The sequence below is a fragment of the Hyaena hyaena genome, unplaced genomic scaffold (genome assembly GCF_003009895.1).
Source record: "Hyaena hyaena isolate Hyena2069 unplaced genomic scaffold, ASM300989v1 scaffold_273, whole genome shotgun sequence".
Taxonomy (NCBI): domain Eukaryota; kingdom Metazoa; phylum Chordata; class Mammalia; order Carnivora; family Hyaenidae; genus Hyaena; species Hyaena hyaena.
In genome coordinates, this window is record NW_024080904.1 from 786,823 (window position 1) to 809,391 (window position 22,569).

Below are 22,569 nucleotides of genomic sequence, written 5' to 3' on the forward strand. Positions count from 1 at the left end.
GAGTAGCCTTTTAAAGAAGTTAAAGATAACCTGTTTTTAAGTCATTGTCTTTCAAAGTGACTTATTTTTCATATTTAAGAGAGATCTGTTAACCAGTATTGGGTTCAGAGAGTCCAGGTGTACAAGAAATCCAAATAATAACTAATTTGCTCCTGCTAGTTGAGATTTTACAATGTGCTAGGGAGGTCACATATTGTAATGAATGCCATAATGCCATGACCAAATCTGTCATTAGAACATAGACACTATTCCCCCAGCTTCCAGGAATGTTGGTGGCTGACCACTTGCTCTGAGCCTTTCTTGGAGAAATGTCCTTCATGGAAAAGGACCACTTCACCCAAGTGCATGTCCCTTCCCCAAGGAGAGTCTGCAGCCTATGACTGGTTAATGTGGGGATGCAAAGGCCTGACACATTGTCTTGATTTGGGACAACTCTGAAGGACCATCCCAGCCCCAGAACTTCCCCTGGAGTCAGCCTGAGGTCTTTGCTGCAATGGCAGGGCTATTTGACTTCTCTCTCTGCTCATTCTCATTTCCATTTCACTCATTTCCTTACAAGGCAACACCCAGTAAACCTCCTGCATGTCAGTATTTGCCTTTGAGTTTCATTTCTGACAAACCCGACCTCAGATACATGCATTGTCTCATTTAATCTTTATATCAACCCTATGAAAGAGAAATTAGGAGCCACATTTTTCCTGTGAGATGATGGAGGTTTTGTCCAGGTTTACAGAGCTTGTAAGCAGCAGAGTGGAGATCTGAATCCATGTCTTGCTGACTCTATTCTTGGTATTGCTGCACTGTGTAGTTTCCCTGAAGTAGTGGGATTAGCCAAACTCAGCCCTGGGACACAATTCAATATCCATCCCTCAGTCTTTAGTGAGAATAAATACAAGAATTATCCATTTAAACAGCATGACTGTGCTTTTTAAAAGAAAAAATCTGTGGTTGATACCGATGTTCGGTGCCTTGCACAGGGACCCATGTGACATGTTTCTGCTCGGGCTTAGTTCCAGAGGGGAAAATATGGCTTTGCAGATAGATTTGCATATCTTTCCTTGCCAGAAATTTGAAATATGGATTCCAGCAGACTTTTTCTTTCTTTTCCTTTTTTTTTTTTTTTTTTTGCTTTAGCTGCCAAGGATTCTAAGGCCAACTTCAAATGTGGTCATTTCCTTATCTCTGAGCCTGATGCTATCTATCCCTCATGCGTTTTTCATAGTACCCTCCTTCATACTCACCAAAAATCACATTGTCCACTGTGCTTCTACTGAGGAACTCATTTTATAAGATGATAGAAATCATGTCATCTGTGTGAGTTAGAGAGGATAACATTGCCTGCCATGCTGTCAGGGAATCTCCAACCCTCAGGGCATTCAGGTAGGTTCTGATGTGATCCTCTCTCTCTGGCCATTGCCCATTGGGCTACAGCTGGACCCCAGGGCCAAGAGGAGCCCTGGCAGAAAGGTTGCTATTAAACCCAAATGATGCCCGGTAACTGGGTCCCTCCCTGGAAAATTTAAATTGCATGCATGGAAAGATTTTGTTGGTCAGTCGTAAGGTAGAGAGAAGCAGATGCAGGGAAAGAAGCTGAGTGGTGCTAATTGTGACGTAACTTAAGATCTCCTGCTGCTGAGGTCTGTAGATCTGCCATAAATCTAGAACTGCACTCCAGGGCCAGCGTTATGGAACTCCGTCATACTTGAACTTTTTCTTTTTTCTTTCCCTCTATGAAATTCAACCTGTGCTATATGTTTTTAATGGAGATTTTTTCTATGTTTTTTTTTATTAAGTTTTTTTTTATTTTTAACTTCAGTATGGTTAACATATTTCAGTTGTACAATGTGGTGAGTGATTCAGCACTTCCATGCGTGTCTCAGTGCTCATCATGATACATGGACTTTCCATCTCCACCAGTTATGTCACCCATCCCCCACCACTTCCCATCTGGTTACCATCACTTTGTTCTCTATCAGTGAGAGTTTCTTTTTTTTTTCTCTCTCTTTTTCTTTGCTCATTTGTTTTCTTTCTTAACAAAGTGAAATCGTATGGTATGTGTCTTTCTCTGACGGACTTACTTCACTTAGCATTATATTCTCCTCTTCCATCCATGTCATTGCAAATGGCAAGAAATCACTATTTTTTATGCCTGAGTAATATCCCATTTTATATATAAACCACATCTTTTTTTGTTAAGTTTATTCCTGTTTATTTTTAGAGAGAGAGAGAAAGAGAGACAGCACATGGCAGGGGCAGAGAGTGGGATAGAGAGAATCCCAAGCAGTCTCCAGTCTGTCAGTGCACAGTCTGATACAGGGCTCAAACTCACAAACTATGAGATCATGACCTGAGTCATGATAATCAAGAGTCAGATGCTTAGCCGACTGAGCCACCCAAGAGCCCCTACTACCACAACTTTATCCATTCATCTGTTGATGGACACTTGGGCTGCTTCCATAGTTAGGCTATTGCAAATAATGTTGCAATAAATATCAAGGTGCATGTGTCCCTTTGAATTAGTGTTTTTGTATTCTTTGGGTAAATGCCAAGTAGTGCATTTGCTGAATCACAGGTAATTCTATTTTTAACTGTTTGAGGAAATTCCATACTGTTTTCCAGAGCAGCTGCACCACTTTGACTTCTAACAGTATGAAAGGGTTCCCTTTTCTCCATAACCTTTCCAACACTTGTTTCTTGTGTTGATGATTTTAGCCATTCTGACTGGTGTGAGGTGATAACTCATTGTAGTTTTGATTTTCATTTTCCTGATGATGAGAGATATTGAGCATCTTTTCATGTGTCTGTTGCCCATTTGTATGTCTTCTTTGGAAAAATGTCTGTTCATGTCTTCTGCCCATTTTTAAATTATATTATTCATTTTTTGATGTTGAGTTGTATAAGTTCTTCATATATTTTGATTACTAACCCTTTATTGGGTATGTCATTTGAAAATGTCTTTCTCCATTCAGTAGGTTGCCCTTTAGTTTTGTTAATTATTTCCTTTGTTGTGCAGACGCTTTTTATTTTGATGTAGTCCCAATAGTTTATTTTTGTTTTATTTCCCTTCTCTCGGGAGACATACCTAGAAAAGCATTGCTTTTCCAGAGAAATTTCTATCTGTGCTCTCTTCTAAGATTTTTATGGCTTCAGGTCTTATATTGAGGTCTTCACTCCATTTTTAGTTTATTTTTGTGTATGGTGTAAGAAAGTGAGCCACTTTCATGCTTCTGCATGTAGCTCTTCAGTTTTTCCAATATTATTTGTTGAAGAAGTGTCTTTTCCCATTGTATATTCTTTCCTTCTTTGTCAAAGATTAATTGACCATATAATTGTGGGTTTATATCTGGGTTTTCTGTTCTGTGCTGTTGATCCATGTGTCTGTTTCTAAGCCATTACCACGTGGTTTTGATTAGTAAAGCTCTGTAATATAAGTTGAAGTCTGGAATTGTGATGACTCTAGTTTTGGTTTTCTTTTTCAAAATTGCTTTGGCATGGGTCTTTTGGGATTCCTTACAAATTTGAGGGTTGATTCTTCTAGTTCTCTGAAAGATGCTGTTGGTATTTTGATAGGGATTACATTAAATCTGTATTGCTTTGGGTAGTATAACAGACATTTTAACAATATTTGTTCTTCCAACACATTAGCATGGACTTTCTTTTCTTTGCATCATCTTGAATTTTTTTCATTAATGTTTTATAGTTTTCAGCATACAGGTCTTTTATCTCTTTGGTTAAGTTTACTTGCAGATATTTTGTTGGTTTTGGTGCAATTATAAATGGGATTGCTTTCTTAATTTCACTTTCTGCTGCTTCATTATCAGTGTATAGGAATGGAACAGATTTCTGTATATTGATTTTGTATCCTGTGACTTTACTGAATTCATTTATGAGTTCTAATAGTTTTTTGGTGGAATCTTTAGGATTTTCTATATATAGTATCAGGTCATCTATAAATATTAAACCTCTTACTTCTCCCTTACCAATTTGAATGCCTTTTATTCCTTTATATTGTCTGATTGATGTGGAATACCTTTGCTGTATTACTAGAAGTATACACTCACCACATATACCCAATATGCAGACACTCTGAACAGATTTCTGTCCCCTGCTCCCAAAGAATATGTGTGGGCGTGTGTTTATGTATGTATGTATATATGCATATATGTATTTCTGCATTCGTGTATGTTTGTATGTGTATGTAGAGGTAAATATATTTATGTGCATATATATGTTAAAAGGAGTATTTTAGAGCATAGATTGCATAGCTAGGGTCTTTTGTCTTTTGTCTCTTGTCTACACAAGTTTTTTAAGAAAAGAATTTAAGTCATTGTTGCCAAGTTGCTTGATTATAATTAAAATCTGAAGTTTTGGCCTCTCCTGAAGAGAACCTGACATTCTTGGACAACTGGCTTTTAGACTTATTTTGGTAAGAGTTGGCAGAAGCGGGCCTGCTCCTCCATTCTGATAGAACCCAAACTGCCAGTTTACCCCAAACTCCAAAGTTCCCCAATATTCAGGCATTTTCCATTGCACAAGTGTGGCTTTTTCTCTTAGAGGCGCTACCGACTTTGAATTTCTCTTTCTCCCTCCACCTCCCTCTCTAATTGTGGGTTTATATCTGGGTTTTCTATTCTATACTCTCTCTATTCCCTGTCTCTCTCTAATAGAATCAAAAACAGAATCTAGGCCAGGAGGCCAAGAAGCTACTCAGCGAGTCTCTTCCATTAATATCACACACCTGGCCCCTGTGGGCATTAATGACCCCTTTTCAGTGGAGAGAGGTACCTGGGTGACAGGGACATTAGCACTTTTTTTCTTTTTGCTTTTAAATTTTAATCTTTAAGGATTCTTTGCTAGGACAACTCAGACCCTGGCTAAGTATAGTGTTTTGTCTACATTAATTTATTCCATTTTTCTAACAACGAGGTAGGTTCCATTAATAATCCTATTTACAGATGATGTAACCAAGGCCCAGAGGTATTGAGTGCCTTTCTCAAAGTCAATGCCAGGTAAGGGTGGATTCTTGATATGAACCCAAGTCTCAATGAGTTCTAAGAGCCCAGCTCCTAACCACTAGGCTGAACTGTCTCTGTGTCTGATTTGTCTGTCTCTACTGGCTGCTGATACTGTGACAAGCATGTTGTAAATGCAGGTAGTCAAGTAAGAACAGGGCCCTGGGATGGGGAGATGGCTTGTATGCACCTTCCTGTGTTTCTGGCCTGCAGCATCAACAACAAGATACATCTCTATCTATATCCTAAAAGCGGGGAGAAAGTAGCTTTCTCTTTCTCTCTGTTCACCCACAGGGAGCAGCTTTGTGGTGAGTGAAGGGAGCTACCTGGATGTCTCAGACTGGTTAAACCCGGCCAAGCTGTCCCTATATTACCAGATCAACGCTACATCTCCATGGGTGAGAGATCTCTGCGGACAGAGGACGACAGATGCCTGTGAGCAGCTCTGCGACCCAGACACTGGTGAGCCATGGGTTAAGCTGGGGTTAGAGGGAGGGAAGACATGGGCCGAAAGATGGTCTATACCCCTTCTACTTGAAGAATCATGGCTCTTGAGCCATTGACAAGGGATTTTGCGTGAAGCCCCATCAATTCCATTGGCCATTAAACTATATGCTGCCATCACCTGGCAAAGGAGAAAGTTCTCTCAAACCATAGAATCCCAGAAGGAGAAAGTACCACAGAGAGCATCTGGTCCACTTTCAAAGCAAGGTGTCTGAACATCATCCAGTATCCCTGAGCTCACATCCTATCTACCTCTTATGAGCTGGATGTTCTGTGTCATTTTTTCCAGTTTTCCTGAAATATAATTGACACATAATATTGTATAAGTTTAAGGTGAACAATGCATTGATTTAATGGGCATATATACTGTGAAATGATTACCACATTCAGACTCACTAACACCCCCGGACACTTCACATACCATTGTTTTTGTGGTGATAACATTTAAGATCTACCGTCTTAGCAACTTCCAAGTATGTGAAACAGCACTTTCACTGTTCACCATGTTGCATATCAGATAGATCTCCAGGTTCTTAAGTGGGAAGATATTGGTCATAGGGTACAAACTAGCTGGGTGTTCTTTAGAAAGACACTCCCTCTGAGTACCAGAGAATGAAAACCGCATCTAACCCACAAGACTGTTGTTAGGATTAAATGAGATAATACATGGTAAGCCCCTTATAAATTCATTTACTCATTCATTCCATGTGGCAGACACTTTCCTAGGCATTGAGGATATAGCAGTGAACAAAATAGGCATAATCTCTGCCCTAATTAAGTTTATATTCTAAGGATACATTAAATCTGCACTGTCTAACAAGGTAGCCACTAGCCACACATGGCTATTTAAATTTAAATTAAGTAGGATTAAATAAAGTAAGCCTTCACTTTCCCAGTCACATCAGCCATATTTCAAGCTACATGTGACTACTAGCTAACTCTTGGATAACTCAGATGTAGAGCATTACCACCCCTGCAGAAAGTCGTGTTGGACAGTGTTACAACAGACAAAGGAAATCACATGTGCCCTGTCAGATGATGACGCATGCTGGGGGAGAGCACACAGCCTATGGGATGCTAAGCTGGGAGTGGGGGTGGAGCTGTTAGTGTATGCAGTGCTCAGGGAAGGCTTCTCTGAGAAGAGGACATTTGAGTGGGCACCTTGAGGCTAAGATGGTGGAAGTCATGTGACTCTGGGCGGGGGGAGGGGGTGCCGCATTCTAGGCAGAAGAAATGACAAGGGCCAGCACACTGCAGCAGGAGTTCAGGAATGTTGCCATTGGTTCAATAGGAAGAATGGTGTGGTTGGATGAAAGTGAGAGAGGAGAGGAGTAGGAGGCAAATTTGAAAAGCAGAAGATTGAGTAGGGGCGGTTGCAGGGACTTACATAGGATGACAAGGACTTTGGATTTCACTCTGAGTGAGGGGAGATGTCACTGGAGGATTCTGAGCCAAAGGAGCGGCGTGATGTGGCCTGCATTTTAACAGAAATATTCTGGCTGGTTCATGGCAAACTGACTTGGCATTTAAGGGCACTATTATTCTAATGTAGGTGAGAGTTGACAGTGGCTTGCCCCATAGTGGTGAGAGGAAAAGATGGTCAAATTCTGGACATATTTAGAGGGTAGATCTGACAGTACTTGTATTAGTTATGAAAGGTGAGAAGCAGAGAGGGGTCAAAGATGATTCCATGTGGTTCAGTCTGAACAAGGATGAATGGCCTTCTCTTTCACTGAGTCAGAGGATGCTTTAGGAGGGTCAAGATTGAGGTGAAGAGGATGAAGGGTACTGTTTTGGATGTAAGTTCAAGCATCAAGTAAAGATAGAAAACAGACATTGATGTCCAAAAGTCAAATTTAAAGAAATTTTAGCTGGAGATAAAAAAGTATGAGTCAATAGCATACACATGATACTTAAACCTAGGAGACAGTGTCTTATTTATAGTAAATAATTAGTACATAGATAATATCTTACTCATAGTTATTGTTCAATAAGTGGTGGTTATTGATGTCCACAAATAGGGAAATCGAAGTTAGAGAGAAGAGAGTTGGCAAGGTCCCAAAGCACGTTACACATGAAGCCTTCTTGCTTCCAGTCCTATGCTCTTCCCAATGACTTTTATTGATGTAATCTCTCTGGAACTTCATTTCTTTCTTCATTAACAAGAGCTTGGCCATCTTGCCTGGAAGGTCCATGGCACAATACCCATGGGGCAGCCTCTGTGCAGAGCTGAGGGCTCTCAGTGGCCAGGTCAAAGGTGTGCTCTATCCCAGTTCTCCCCCACTGTTCCATTGTTCAACATTCAGGAGCGAAGAGAGGGCTTCTCCAGGCTAACCCTTGAGTCTTTGCAGGGCTGGGCAAGGACTTGGCTTTCTAACCACCATCCCCTCTTATCCTTTAGTTGGGAGTCTGTTTAGACACATTTTTGCAGCTTTTACATAGGCCTATTGGGTAAGCTATTTGGAAAATGCAATGCAGCTCTAGTGTACCATTGGACCAGACAGCTGAATCTTCTTTCTCTTAATTAAAACATTTGGGCTTTAAGGCACTGTCACCCTAAGCAGTAGTACCTCTTTACTTCCAACACACACACACACACACACACACACACACACACACACACACACACCATGATTATCCTCATCCAACATCCAGGAAAGCCCTTATGGAATAATGTGCCTCTGTATCTGGTCCTGTGCACTCTTTTTTTCCTTTTTCTTTCCTTAAAAAGCAGGCAAGATTATTGGTAGAAGAGAACAGAAGGTATCCCCTCCATTGCCTCCCTCTATGAAGCCCCAGCTAGCAGAGTACTTGAGAGTCTGACCTTTTGGTTTCCCAGCAGAACTGCCTTCAAGTTCAAGGTCATGGTTTCTGATGATCTTTTCTGTTAGCTGTAAGCTTGAGGGCATAATTCCAAACAGTGGGTCATCCAGGGAGTAGGCATGTGTTAGGTGATTTTGGAAATGATGAGCTCTCCCACCAGTATTGCCTGGAATTGAACACACACATACACCCACATATACTGTAGAGCTGAAAATTCTACAAGAATCCAGTGCATTGACCTTCTCAACTTTATCACTGACAATATTGATGCCAGAGAAGAAAGGTAAGAGGATTGAAGTTGCACAGCCAGCAGATAGAGAGCCAGGATTCAAACCTGGAGACTGAGCTCTTAACCAATGCTTCTTGAGCCTCTGTAGGTCTTGTGTGATTTTAAGATCCCACATTTCTAGAAAGCTACCAGCTACTGCTGATGCTTCTAGCCAAGGATTCCCCTTGGTGCACCAAGGCTCTAAACATTCTCCCTCCCAAATAGTCCTCTCATATTCTACAAAAACAGTATAAGTCCAAGTTGCTATATTTATTAATTTACTTATCTGACAAAGCCATGCTCACATCTGGCACTTTATTTTCTCCCTCTGTTTGCCGCATACCCTGGACTCTAGGTACACTGATACCTGCAATTCCCTGAAGGCACCATACCATCTTGTGCCTACGTCCCTTTCATTGGCTGTTCCCTCCCTCTCGAAATCCCTTTTTCCTTCTTTTACTGGAATAACAGGGGTTCCTGTTTTATTATTTCCATTCCATTCAGCCCAAACCCCTGACCAGATTAAGGAACCCTCCTTTATGCCCTCATAGCCTCTGAACTTCCCTGTGTCATAGTTCTCATCCCTCTACACAGCCATTGTTCTTTCCTTGTCTGGGTCTATCGCCAGACTATAAGCTTTGTTACGGCTGTGGAAGGAAGGTTTATCTCTGTATCTTTCAAGCCTAGCCTAATGTTGGCATATAATTGGCACACACAAAATCAGGATGAAGGAATGAAGGACATGTATATGGTCTGCAAAACAATTTTATACACCAATTTTTAGTTTCTTCCTCCATATCCACTTACCTATGAACTCAGACTATCTTCTAGCTCTAGAGAAATTGGGTCACTGGGAACCATCTCATAGCCAGACAAGCTAGAAGGCTCTGGCCTTATCCTCCCATTTTGCCACATCCCCAAGAACACTCTCCTTGCAGTCTTCACCCTGTCCATCATCTCTATAGTCCTGCCAAATACCCCATGCCAAGTTTTACCTTCTGACTAGAGTTCAGGTTCCTCCTTCTTCCTGGAGTGCTTCCATTCTTTAATCATTGACCTTGTAAAATTCTATTCACTGATTACCTCTCCTTTCCTCTTGGTAGAATGGATGACTTCTTTTACATTATCATCAGAGTTCTCTGTTGACTAAAAATCTGATTAAAACTTGAGTTATTATTTGGAAACTTGCCTTCCCTGCTAAAATGTAAGCTCCTTAAAGCCAGGGACTGTATCTCATTTACTCCTGTATCAGTCTCACCCCAATGACCAGCAAAGAACCTTACTCTTACAAGTCACTCAAGGCATAAGTGGATAAGACTATATACAGGTAAGGAGTGGAAATGGGACCATAAGATCCCTGAATATATTTTCATGGGGCTTGACTCACACCCATTTCAAAAAATTTATTTCAATTTGTTAGATTCAATTCAACCAAGATTTTCCTTAATTCCACAACTCATAAGTCTTGTGTGTTAAGTGCAATGGGAAATCACAGACAAATTGAACAATGTTCCTGCCTTCATGGATATCACATTTTCACAGGGATAAAAATAATATGCCCATATATAGCTATTATAAAAGACACAATGTGAGGTAAATCAAGAACAGGCATTACAAAGTAGCTCATGCCTGGAGAAAAGGGAGAAATGTATTCTTGATGGGAATTTCAGGAGATATATCATGGAGTGGGTGACCTTTTATCTGAACCTTGTAGAATCAGTAGGGAGTATGAGTAGGAAGGTCCTTTAACAGAGGGATTTTAATGATTGAAATCAAGAGGAAGAAAGTTTAGAATTATTCTGGGAACCAGAAAGCAGTATAGCTGAGCTGGCATCTGGAGAATATGCTGCATATGAAGTGGAGGAGGAGAGCTAGGGGAGAGGCAGGTAAAGAAGTTGGAAAGGTAAGATGAAGATAACTCCTAGAAAGATAAGGACCTGAATATTCTGAGAACCACTAAGGGAATTATTAAGACTTTATTTGAAAAGGGGAAACTACCTTCCACATCTGCCCAATTGTTTTGAGGAACATCTAATTGTTCATGGAATAGCTGGACCTCCCCTCCTTTGCCTCCTATCAGGAATTAGACTGTGGGGAAAGTCATGGAAAAACTAACCCCCCAAGCCCTGTACATATTCAGTCCTTAAATCTGTCAAAAGTGGCTTTGCTTCCCTTGAGTAAGACCCTTCTTCCAGAGTAGGGCTGAACAAAGTCATAGAGTCCAATTATTGCTCATCATGCCTTAAAGCTGTAGTAGAGGTGTCAATAAGAAGGATCATTCTTCCAAACTGACCACAAGAAGGAGAAAACTGGGGACATAGTGCTTCTGAAAAAAAATATGTATGTATGTATATAAATGTATATGTGTATATATGTATGTATGTGTGTATATATATACATATATATGTATATGATTATGGATATATAATTGCCATGATGTGTGAATGAACCTGACCAAGTTTTCCTGGCTGTGTGGCCTAGCCCAGCTCAAGTGTGTTCTTCTAGGGATTTCAACAATTAGTACCACCCACAGGGCTGATTATGGGATTGGATACATGGTGTGCTGGTGCTGGCTTGTGTAACAGCTCATGAGATTCATGAAACTTGATTGTTATCTCTTCCCAACTCTTTGTTCAGTTGTGTCATGTAGATAGCTTGAAAATTGGCTATGATGAAGGTATTTATATCAACAAAATTGATTAATATCACAAGTCATGGCTTATTCTCTTTGGAAAGCCAATCATTAAACATGTACCTTCTAACGGTGACGAGGATGAGAACAAACCAGTACAGGACCAAGGCAAAGAAGGGCTTCAGTGAAGATTTAGAGAAGGCCTGAAAATGTTGCCAGAGGGTGATGTTATGCTCCTTTACAGAATAGGCTACCATTACACCTCATCTTTCAGAAGGCAGAAATGATCATTCAAGAACTACTTGCTATAGTCCCATACAGTGTAGCACCAGACAGTTTAAATGATCAGGCTTTGACTTTTCCGAATATCATTAATGTTAAATTCTATCGTGAAACAGTGTTATTAAAGTTCTGCACATGTGTGGTATCATGCTAAATTCCATATAAAATCTTTGAAAGTGTGGCTTCAAACCACATGAAGCAAGTAACAGCAGAACACTAATGCCTTTAGTCACTAATTCATTCACCTCTTTATTTATTCATTCAGACATTTAGTTAACCAGAGTAGAATTGGAATATCCTTTCGAGTCTGACCAGGTTCACGTCTTTGCTTCTGTGCTTACTGGGCTTTGGGAAAGCCATTTAATATATCCAAGCCTTATTTTTTAAATATGTAAAAATGAGAGTAAGACCTATTTGTCAGAGCGCTATGAGAATGAAATGAAAATCACATTTCCACAATACCCTCCCTGGTACCTAATGTAAGGTGGGCACTCAAAACATAATGTCTTTTGTTAATTTTATAATCAGTTATTCAGTCCCTAGTGCCTTCATATAATTAATTCAATATATATTCCAATTAATTTAATAAATATTTCATCAGACACCTCTAATCCAGCATTGTGTACTATGTTAAATTATTTGAGAAGAAAATAAAATACTGTCCCTGACCTCTAGGGGTGACCACGTAACAGAAACTTACAATAACCTGGACTTTCCTATCTGATGGCCTTTCATTAGTCCCTCTAAACTGATGCAGTGAAGTCACAGGCTTTCAGTCTGAGAGCCAGCTTGGCCACAAATTTGTCATGTGACCTTGAGTATGGCATATTTTGTGAGCTTCATATTCATTCTCTTCAACAAAGAAATTAGTGGAAACAACTTTTTTTATTTTAATTTTTTAAAATATAGTTGATTTTCAAGTTGGTTTCCATAGAACACCCAGTGCTCATCCCAACAAGTGAAGGGCATTTTAAATCCACAACAAAATTGAGAGGAAATATAGATATTTCCCATAGGCCTCTCCCCTACCTCACCATCAACATCTCACAGCAGAATGTTATATATGTTACAATCAATTGATACATCATGGTTACCCAAAGTCTATAGTCCATAGTTCACAATAGAGTTCACTTTTGGTGTTATATATCCTATGGGTTTGTACAAATGTCTAAAGACATGTATCCTTCATTATAATATCATATAGAGTATCTTCACTGCCTATGTTCTCATCTTCCCCTAACCCTGCAACTACTGATCTTTTTATTGTCGGAGTTACATCTTTTTATTTTTTTTTATGTTTTGCCAATGATTTTTTATTTTTTTCATTCATTTTTATTTTTTTACCTTTCAGATATTTTTTTTTTCTTAAATAGTTTATTGTCAGGTTAGCTTCCATATAACACCCAGTGCTCATCCCAACAAGTACCCTCCCCCATGCCCATCACCCCCTCCCCCTCTCCCCCACCCCCATCAGCCTTCAGTTTGTTCTCAGCATTCAAGAATCTCTCATGGTTTGCCTCCCTCCCCGCAACTATTTTCCCCCTTCTTCTCCCTCATGGCCCTCCGTTAAGTTCCTCCTAATCCACCTATATGTGCAAACATATGGTATCTGTCCNGTTCTCAGCATTCAAGAATCTCTCATGGTTTGCCTCCCTCCCCGCAACTATTTTCCCCCTTCTTCTCCCTCATGGCCCTCCGTTAGCTTCCTCCTAATCCGCCTATATGTGCAAACATAAGGTATCTGTCCTTCTCTGCCTGACTTATTTCGCTCAGCATAACACCTTCTAGGTCCATCCATGTTGCTACACATGGCCAGATTTCATTCTTTATCATTGCCATGTAGTATTCCATTGTATAAATATAACACATCTTCTCGATCCTTTCATCAGTTGATGGACACTTAAGCTCTTTCCATGTTTTGGCTATTGTTGAGAGTGTTGCTGTGAACATTGGGGAACATGTATCCCTATGCTTCAGCACTCCTGTATCTCTCGGGTAAATTCCTAGCAGTGCTAATGCTGGGACATAGGGGAGTTCTATTGTTAATTTTCTGAGGAACCTCTATACTGTTTTCCAGAGGGGCTGAACCAGTTTACATTCCCACCAACAGTTAGGAGGGTGCCCATTTCTCCACATCCTCGCCTGCATCTAGAGTCCTCTGATTTGCTCATTTTAGTCACTCTGACCAGCATGAGGTGCTATCTCAGTGTGGTTTTGATTTGCATTTTCCTGATGAGAAGGGACTCTGAGCATCATTTCATGTGTCTGTTGGCCATTTGGATGTCCTCTTTGGAAAAGTGTGTGTTCATGTTTTATGCCCATTTCTTCAGACTATTTGTTTTTCAAGTGTGGATTTTGGTGAGTTCTTATAGATTTTGGATTCTAGCCCTCTATCTGATATGTCATTTGCAACTGTCTTTTCCCATTCCATCGGTTGCCTATTAGTTTTATTTATTGTTTCCTTTGCCGTGCAGAAGATTTTTATCTTGATGAGATCCCAGTAAAGTTTCAGGATACAAAGTCAATGTACAGAAATCAGTTGCATTTTTATACACCAATAATGAAGCAACAGAAAGAGAAAACAAGAAACTGATCTCATTCACAATTGCACAAAAAAACATAAAATACCTAGGAATAAACCTAACCAAAGATATAGGAGATATGTATGATGAAAACTATAGAAAACTTATGAAGGAAATTGAAGAAGACACAAAGAAATGGGAAAACATTCCATGCTCACGGGTCGGAAGAATAAATATAGTTAAAATGTCATTACTATCCAAAGCAATCTACACATTCAGTGCAATCCCAATCAAAATTGCACCAGCATTCTTCTCAAATTTGGAATAAACTATCCTAAAATTTGTATGGAGCCACAAAAGACCCTGAATAGCCAAAGTAATATTCAAGAAGAAAACCAAAATGGGAGGCATCACCATCCCAGACTTTAGCCACTGCTACAAAGCTGTCATCATCAAGACAGTATGGTGTTGGCACAAAAACAGACACATAGACCAATGGAATAGAATAGAGAACTCAGAATTGGACCCACAAATGTATGGCCAACTAATCTTTGACAAAATGGGAAAGAGTATCCAATGGAAAAATGTGGAAACAACTTTTAATGCAAGAAAGATCCCTAGTGATCATCTAGTCTGATCTAATGATGAGACTGAAGGCTACTGAGGCTAAGCAAGTTGCCCAGTGCCACTTAGTAAATTAGTGGTAAGATATGAATTACAACCCTGAATAATTCCTAAGATATTTCTCAGCTCAAAATTCATGTTTCCATGACCTTTTGAGCACTAATAACTTAGAGCATAAGTATGATTGAAACAATTTGTAAGTGGCATTTAAAGCAGATTGAATTTTCTTTTCCAATTGATAAGAACTTCGGTCATGTTCGCCATCACATTCAGTTTATGTCCATGTCTTCAGCAGCCACTTTTCATTTTCAATAAGATATGAAATGAGAATACAGTGAGTGTAGTAATATAGAAGTAGTCTGTATTTGTCTTATATGGTATTAAATATTTCTAATGTTTATAGGTTAATCTTGTTATTTACTAAGCCCTGTATTGATAAAGTTTAATGGGGCACAAGGACTTTATGAAGTTGTTAATTTAAGAATTTACAGAGAAAGGAGCACCTGGCTGGCTCAGTCGGTTAAGGATCCAACTTGGGCTCAGGTCATGATCTCACGGTTCATGGGTTCGAGCCCCGCATCGGGCTCTGTGATGAAAGCCAGATTAGACCCTGCAGCCTGTTTCATATTCTGTGTCTCCCTCTCTCTCTGACTCTCCCCTGCTCACACTATCTCTCTCTCTCTCTCAGAAATAAATAAAACATTTTTAAAAATAAACAAAACATAAGAATTTACAGAGACGGACAATGTCCCTCCCTTGAAGGAGATTATAGCATGGGGGTTTCTAGGTACCAGATATGTAGCACTTAAGTGAGTTAGTGCACAAGTGAGAAGCACCATTAAGTAAGCTGAGATTTATCTATAGAGAGCCAACTTCCTGGCAGGCCAGAGAGGAAAGATTTGTTTAATGAGAACATAGTTTTATTAAAACTTGCCCAATGCTCATCTTATTGCTATAGCTAACTGAAACAGTTCCCACATTAATACATCTTTTTGAATGAATGAATGAATGAATGAGAAGCAAGTTTCATTTGGTGAAATGTCAGGGGTTGATCAGTGGGTTGGGGATATGGTTCTGGTGTCAGCACCATGGATAGCTCTTTGGGTACTGAAAGTAACATTTTGGCTGTTTTTGCTGAAGAATTTTACCTGGCACAGCTCTCTTCTGAAAATCACCTTCTCCTTTGAGGTGGGGACCATTAGTCTTTTTTGAACTCAAAGTAAGCTGTATTTTTTATCCATTTAGGATTAGTGTGTCCAACTATGTTGTTACCCTGTAGGCCTCAACTAGGGAACTCAGTCTTCCCTGAAGTGAGTCACCCTTATCCTCAGAATTCATAATGCTCTCTATGTCACCATGCCTTGGTCCAGAGCTATACCAAAACCTGTATTAAACAAAACTCATCTGGGGTGCCTGGGTGGCTCAGTTAGTTGAGTGTCTGATTTCAGCTCAGGTCACTGTCTCGTGGTTTGTGGGTTCAAGCCCCTCTTCGGGCTCCGTGCTATCAGCTCCGGAGCTGTCAGCCTGTCTTCAGATTCTGTGTCTCCCTCTCTCTCTGACCCTCCCCTCACTCACTGTGTCTTGCTCACACTGTGTCTTGCTCTCTCTCTCCCTCTCTCCCTCTCTCCCTCCCTCCCTCCCTCCCCCTCTCCCTCTCTCCCTCTCTCCCCCGGCCATGCCTCATTATTAAGACATGCAAGATAATGAAATCAAACTTTAAAAAAAAAAAAAACAAAGAACATTTCCAACAAAAGCCACTCAAACAACAACAAGTTTTTTTTCCCCCTGTTTAAATACCATGAAATGAATACTAACCATAAAATCTCATTTATTTCATCAAATTGATCCATTTGATGCAGGTTCATTTCTATATATAATAGAGGTGTTAGATAATGACCAGAGCTAGCTTGCAGTAAAGAGACATATGGAGGAGTTTGGGTATAGCATCAAGGAGTGCATGAATACTGGGCAATAGTAATGGCATCTGCAACTTATCATGCACCTATTGTGTACCAAGAATAAGTACTGCAGCTTTCTGTCACTGTACTATCTTGGGCTTCATAACAACACTTATGTGTAGTTATTGATGCTTCCATTTTCCATACAAGAAGCTATGTCTTAAAATAGTTGAATGAAATTCCCAAGGTCATATATTTATTAAGTATCACAGCTGGGATTTGGACCCAGATTGAATAAGAAGCTACTATTTGAGGAGTCAGTGTTTGAGGAGTTTGCTTAGCATTGAGAAGAGAGAGGCATTCTGGCATTCCCTTTTTGATAGGTATTTGCAGAGAATTCTCAGAGGTAGGCATGAATCCTCTGGACAAAGAATTTGCAGAAAAAGTTGACTTGAAAAAAAATAAAAGGACCCAGTTGTATTGGGGACAAGGGAGAAATGCAGAACTAAGAATTGGAACTGTGACAACATTTATGGGTTGTAGGGAAACCATTTTATATCTCTTATTTGGGAATCTTGGTATATTTGGTCTAGAGGTGTTGTAAAATGTTATGTTGTGGAAGAAGGTGGGGGTCCTTTGAAGAATGACAATCTGTGTTAAAGATGAGGTCATAAAATTTCAGAAAGCTCACAACAGAAAGCAACAGGACTGACTGTTTAAAAATTTGGAAGAACAAGAAGGTTAGAATGGGCTGCAAAAGAGACTGAAAAATGGTTTCTTATTGGGAGCTTGCCAGCCACCCCGAAGGTCCAGGGTAGCCTTTGCTTCTGAACCTGAAATAAAGAGGGTGTAAGAGATCTGATGTGTCCTCTGATGAAGTTGCTAATAGGAAGATAAATGGAGGTATCTCTGATTCTTATCTCTTTGGTGAATGTGATGAAAAGAAGGGGCGCTCTCAGCCTTTAAGATGAGATTCGTCATCAAAACTATAATTTACTGGCACTTAAATTAGAGACTATATTTAATTTTATTCAGCAAGTGTATTACAAAAATATATTGGTGTCTATAAATGGTATCTGTCTTGCTATTCAAAAAAATTCAGAAACTTTAAAATATATCTGTAGTACCTTATGACCAGTGAACTATCAATAAACAAAAAAATGTGGGAAAAGAAGATGATGATTAATTTAGTGGTCGGGGTTGGGAGTGTTCTTTGGATACAGAGCCATGTTGTGAAGTGTTCTTGTTGGTTAGTGGTAACTCATTTCCAGCGAAGATAGGGCCTTTGCAGGTGCGGTTACCTCTGCACGCAACAGTCTGCTCTGTCTCCACCCTCACTCCGCATGAGACTTATTCTTCCCTTTCTTCCCTCTTCCTTATCTTTCATGTTTCAGCTTAAATGTCTCATCCTCAAGGAGGTGTTTGCTGACCTTCTAGACTCAGTTATTCTTATGTTTTACTCAACGTCTGTATGCTTTATTTTTCTTTATAGTAAATAATGATAATGGTGATGATGATGATGATGATGATAATAATAGTGCCCATTGTACAGTACAAACTATGTGTCAGGCTCTCTTGTATGGACTTCACACATATTATTTCATTTAATCCCCATAATAGCCCTAGAAAATAGACAAAACCATATTTTAACTGAAGCAAGATTCAGTTACAAGTGCCAGTATTTTACATTCAACTAAGAAAAAAAAAGGCTACCAGTAATTACCATTAGGATACTGATAACAGACAAGTTCTCAATTCAAGGATATGAAAATGTGGAAAACTGTGTGTCTTAGAGGGGCGCCTGGGTGGCTTAGTCGGTTGAGCGTCCGACTTTCGCTTAGGTCATGATCTCGCGGTTCGTGGGTTCGAGCCCCGCGTCGGGCTCTGTGCTGACTGCCAGCTCAGAGTCTGGAGCCTGTTTCAGAGTCTGTGACTCCCTCTCTCTCTGACCCTCCCCTGCTCACACTGTCTCTCTCTCTCTCTCCTAGAAATAAATAAAACATTTAAAAAAATTAAAAAAAAAAAACTGTGTGTCTTAGAACTGGTGTGATGTCCTGTTATTATCATCTTACAGATGAGGAGACTGAATCATATAAGTTAATAGATTTTCCCAAAGTCACGCATCTAAGAAGCAGTGGAGTACAGATTGGAATCCTAGAAGTCAGGCTTCAGACTGTATCCTCTTAACCACTGATCTGCACTATCAGCACAGAATCACAGCTTCTAATTGTATGTTTATTGTGAAGTTCTGTGTTCAGTTCCTACCTATCAGGAGACTATATGCTATCTATCAGGAGACTATATGCTGTATAAAGGCAAAGACTGCGCCTGTGGAATTTGCTGCTTACCTCTAAGCCCAGCCCACTCATTGTCTAGTTCACTGCCAGTGTTTAATAATGAATGATGGAATGAGTGACTAAAAGAAGAAATATTGTGTTTGGAGACCAATTCCATGATATTCACTACTAGATTTGCAATTTTGACTAATGGCGGGACCTTTGACATGTCCCTTTGTTCTCTGGGTTTTAGTTTCTCTATTTATAATATAAAAGGAAATTATAGTTGACTCCTTGAACAACAATGGGTTTGAACTGTGCAGGTCCACTTACATGCAGATTTTTTTCAAGAAACACAATATGATACTGTAAATGTATTTTCTCTTTCTTATGATTTTAACATGTTTACTCCAGTTTACTTTATTATAAGGATACAGTATATGATACATATAACATGCACAATAAATATTAATCTACCATTTATGTTATCAGTAAGGCTTTCCAGTCAATAGTAGGCTGTTAGTAATTAAGCTTTGGGGGAGTAAAAATTATACACAGATTTTCAGTGGTGCCTAGGGTCCACACACTTGTCCCTCATGTTGTTCAAGGATCAGCTATTCATTAGATTTTCTCTGAGTCCTCTCCAAGTTTGAATGTGTATTGCAAATCTTCATTGAAAGCCAGTGCTCTGCCCAGCATTACACTAGATAAAACATATTAAGCACTTAGCACAATGCCTCATACACAAAGCTCAGTGATCATTAAGTATTGCTGTAGCTGTGGTTAAAACATAGATTGAATGAAATGAGAATTTTAGGATTAAAAAAGAAAAAAAAAAGGACAGTCGCTATGAGCCTTAGCAGTCAGGTAAGTCTTCCTAGAAAGGGAGGGACCAGAACTGGATCCTGTAGCAAAGCAATGTTTGTGATAGAGCTCTACTATCCAATATGGTACCCCTTAGCCATATGTGGCTATTTAAATTAAAAAGTAAATTAATCCACATACATTTCAGGTGCTCAATAGCCACAGGCTAGTGGCTGCCATTTTGGAGATCATAGATCTAGAACATTAACAATGAAGCAAGTTCGCATGGACAGTGCTGTGACAGAGAGTGAAGACTGGAACTACATTTAATATATATGTCATTTAATTCATATTATTTATTGAGTGACAGTGCTGTGCTAGGTGCTGTGCTATGCACTGTGATTCACAGAGTACAAAACGAGACCCGGTGCCTGACGTGATAGATACTCTAGTGCAGCAGTAGGCAAAACTGCAGCCCACAGGACAACTGCTGTATTTATAAAAATAAAGTTTTATTGAAACACAGCCATGCTTATTAGTTTACATATTGCCTATGACTGTTTTCTACAGTAGTAGAGTTGAAAAGTCATGATTCTGTGGCTTGCAAAACCTAAAATATTTACCAGCTGGCCCTTTCCAGAAAAAAGATTTGCCAACCCCTGGTCTAGTAGATTGATTTAATACTTTGACATCTGAGTTAAATAACTGTTTTTGGTATTTATTCATGTATTTGTGTATTTAACATTCAACTGGTATTTATTTCTCAATTATCTAATTCAAGCAGGATGTCAGATACTGACAGAATGAACAGAATAGATAAAAATTGTTACTATCATGGAGCTCACATTCAAGTGGGGCAGGGGGCAAACAGATAATTAGAATATATGTAACATAACAAATAAATTGTATCCTGTTAGAAGACAATAGCCTTTTTATAAAGAGGCTGCAGAAAGAGTGGACTGTGAATGAGGAGGAGAGAGGTGATTGCAAATTTAAGTAGGATGTTCAAAGTAGGCATGGCTGGGGAGATGGGGGAGCAAAGCATGTTTTTGTGGATATCTGGGGGAAGCACAGGCCAGGTGGAGGGAATGGCTGGTACAAAGGCTCTGAGAGCAGATTGCGCCTCACATATTTGATGAAGATCAGGTAGGAGAACATTTCTGGGCTTCACTGAACACTAGCTGAATATTAGGAACTGGGATCAGAGCGGGATCAGAGGGTCAGAACTTTGCAGGACATTTTAAGAACCTTGGCTTTCAACCTGAACTCAATGGGAAGCAACAGGAGCATTCTGACCGGAAGACTGGTATCATTTAACTTACGTTTTTGAAGGATCACTCTGGCCAAACCATTGAGAAAAATCTATAGGGACACAGGAAAGAGTGGTAGGTAGAAGGGCGGGGGGGGGGGACCTTGGAAGACTGATACGATCATCCAGTATCATATCAGCCTGATGATGGCTTTGGTCAGGCTGGTAGCCGTGGTGGTGGAAAGAAGTTATTGGAATCAAGATATTGGATCTCATTCACTGCAGTGATTCAGTGAGCATCAGTTACATGCCAGGCATTGTGCCCAGTGTTGGGGATAGTGAGCAAAAGAAACTACCATCTCTGCCCCTTCGAGTTTTCTAACAAACTGGTTTCAAGCTTTGACATCAGAAATGAGGAATCCAATGCTATGTCCCCCACATGTGGATGAGATCCAGGACCAGTTTCACACTGGCTCTAAAGACTCAGAAGAGGATGACACTGTCTTAGTCGGTTTGGGCTGTTGTAACAAAATATCATAGACTGGTGCCTTGAACAACATAATCTTATTTCTCACAGCTCTGGAGGCTGGGAAGTCCAACATCAAGAAGCCAATGAATTGGTTCCTGGTGAGAGTGTTCTTCCTGCTTGTGGAAAACTGACCTCTTGACTGTTCTCTGTGTCCTCACATGACCTTTCTTCTGTGTGCATGTGTTTGCATGCACACATGTATGTGTGTGCGTGTAGACCGTGCAAAATCTGTCCAGGGTCCCACCTCATGACCTCATCTAACCCTGATTACTTTCCAAAGGCCCAACCTCCAAATACCATCATGTTGGTGTTAGGAGCTTCAGTATATGAATTTGGGGGGACACAAACATTCAGACAATAACAGATACCAGTGATCTAGGGTGACAGAAGAAGTGAACCAGTGGCCCAAACATGCACCACAAGTTGCTCAAGGCTGAGCAGAGCTTTTCTGAGCCCTGTGCTGAGCAGGGCTGGGATTCAGGGAGGTAAGTAAGGAGGCTCGGGCACAAAGTCTAAAAGAGGTGCTCATTCGTGGGTGTCAACCCTGCATTGCACAGCCCCGAGTGCCCCTTAAATTTGGAAGGGGAAAGTATTAACTCATGACAGTGGCTGCTCCAACACTCCTCCTGAGAAGCCTTCAAAGAGCCTCCTTCAGTTGGGGGTTCAAAGAGCAAAGAGGCCCAGGCCGGGAGGAACTGTGCAGACCATTCATTACAACCCCCTCTTTTACAGCAATGAGGTTGGGGTTCAGAGAGGGTCAGGACCTGGCTCAAGTCACTCGGGAAGTTTGTGACAGAGTAGAGGTCTCCTGACCACCATGCTGAAGCTTGATTCCCCCATCTCTTGTGAAAAACTTAAGCAGTCAAATATTTTATTCTTGGAATGTGGACCTCCAGCTACAACATGGGTCAGTGTCTTCAAAAGTCTTTTACGACATCTGAAGGTGGTATCAGCTTCTGGCAAAGTTTTTTCAGGTCTGTCTTCCAGGCTTCTGATCTGGTCCATGCATTCATGCAGAGGCATTTCAGTGCAGGACATATGGGACATGGCAAGTCCCCTGACAGCTTCTTTGATGTCTTTCTTTCACAAACATTGACTGAGAACCAAGACTGAGTCAGTCACCAGGGAGGGAGATGAGACACTGCC

At 40.2% G+C, this 22,569-nt stretch overlaps 1 protein-coding gene across 2 annotated transcripts in view; it reads left to right on the forward strand.

Moving 5' to 3' along the window:
• ASTN2 (astrotactin 2) overlaps positions 1–22,569 on the forward strand; it is an 898,753-nt gene that overhangs the window by 393,540 nt on the left and 482,644 nt on the right. For both annotated transcript variants that reach the window (XM_039245856.1, XM_039245858.1), the window contains exon 7: positions 5,307–5,474. In XM_039245856.1, coding sequence (XP_039101787.1) covers positions 5,307–5,474 — 168 coding nt within the window. The remainder of the gene's footprint in view (positions 1–5,306; positions 5,475–22,569) is intronic.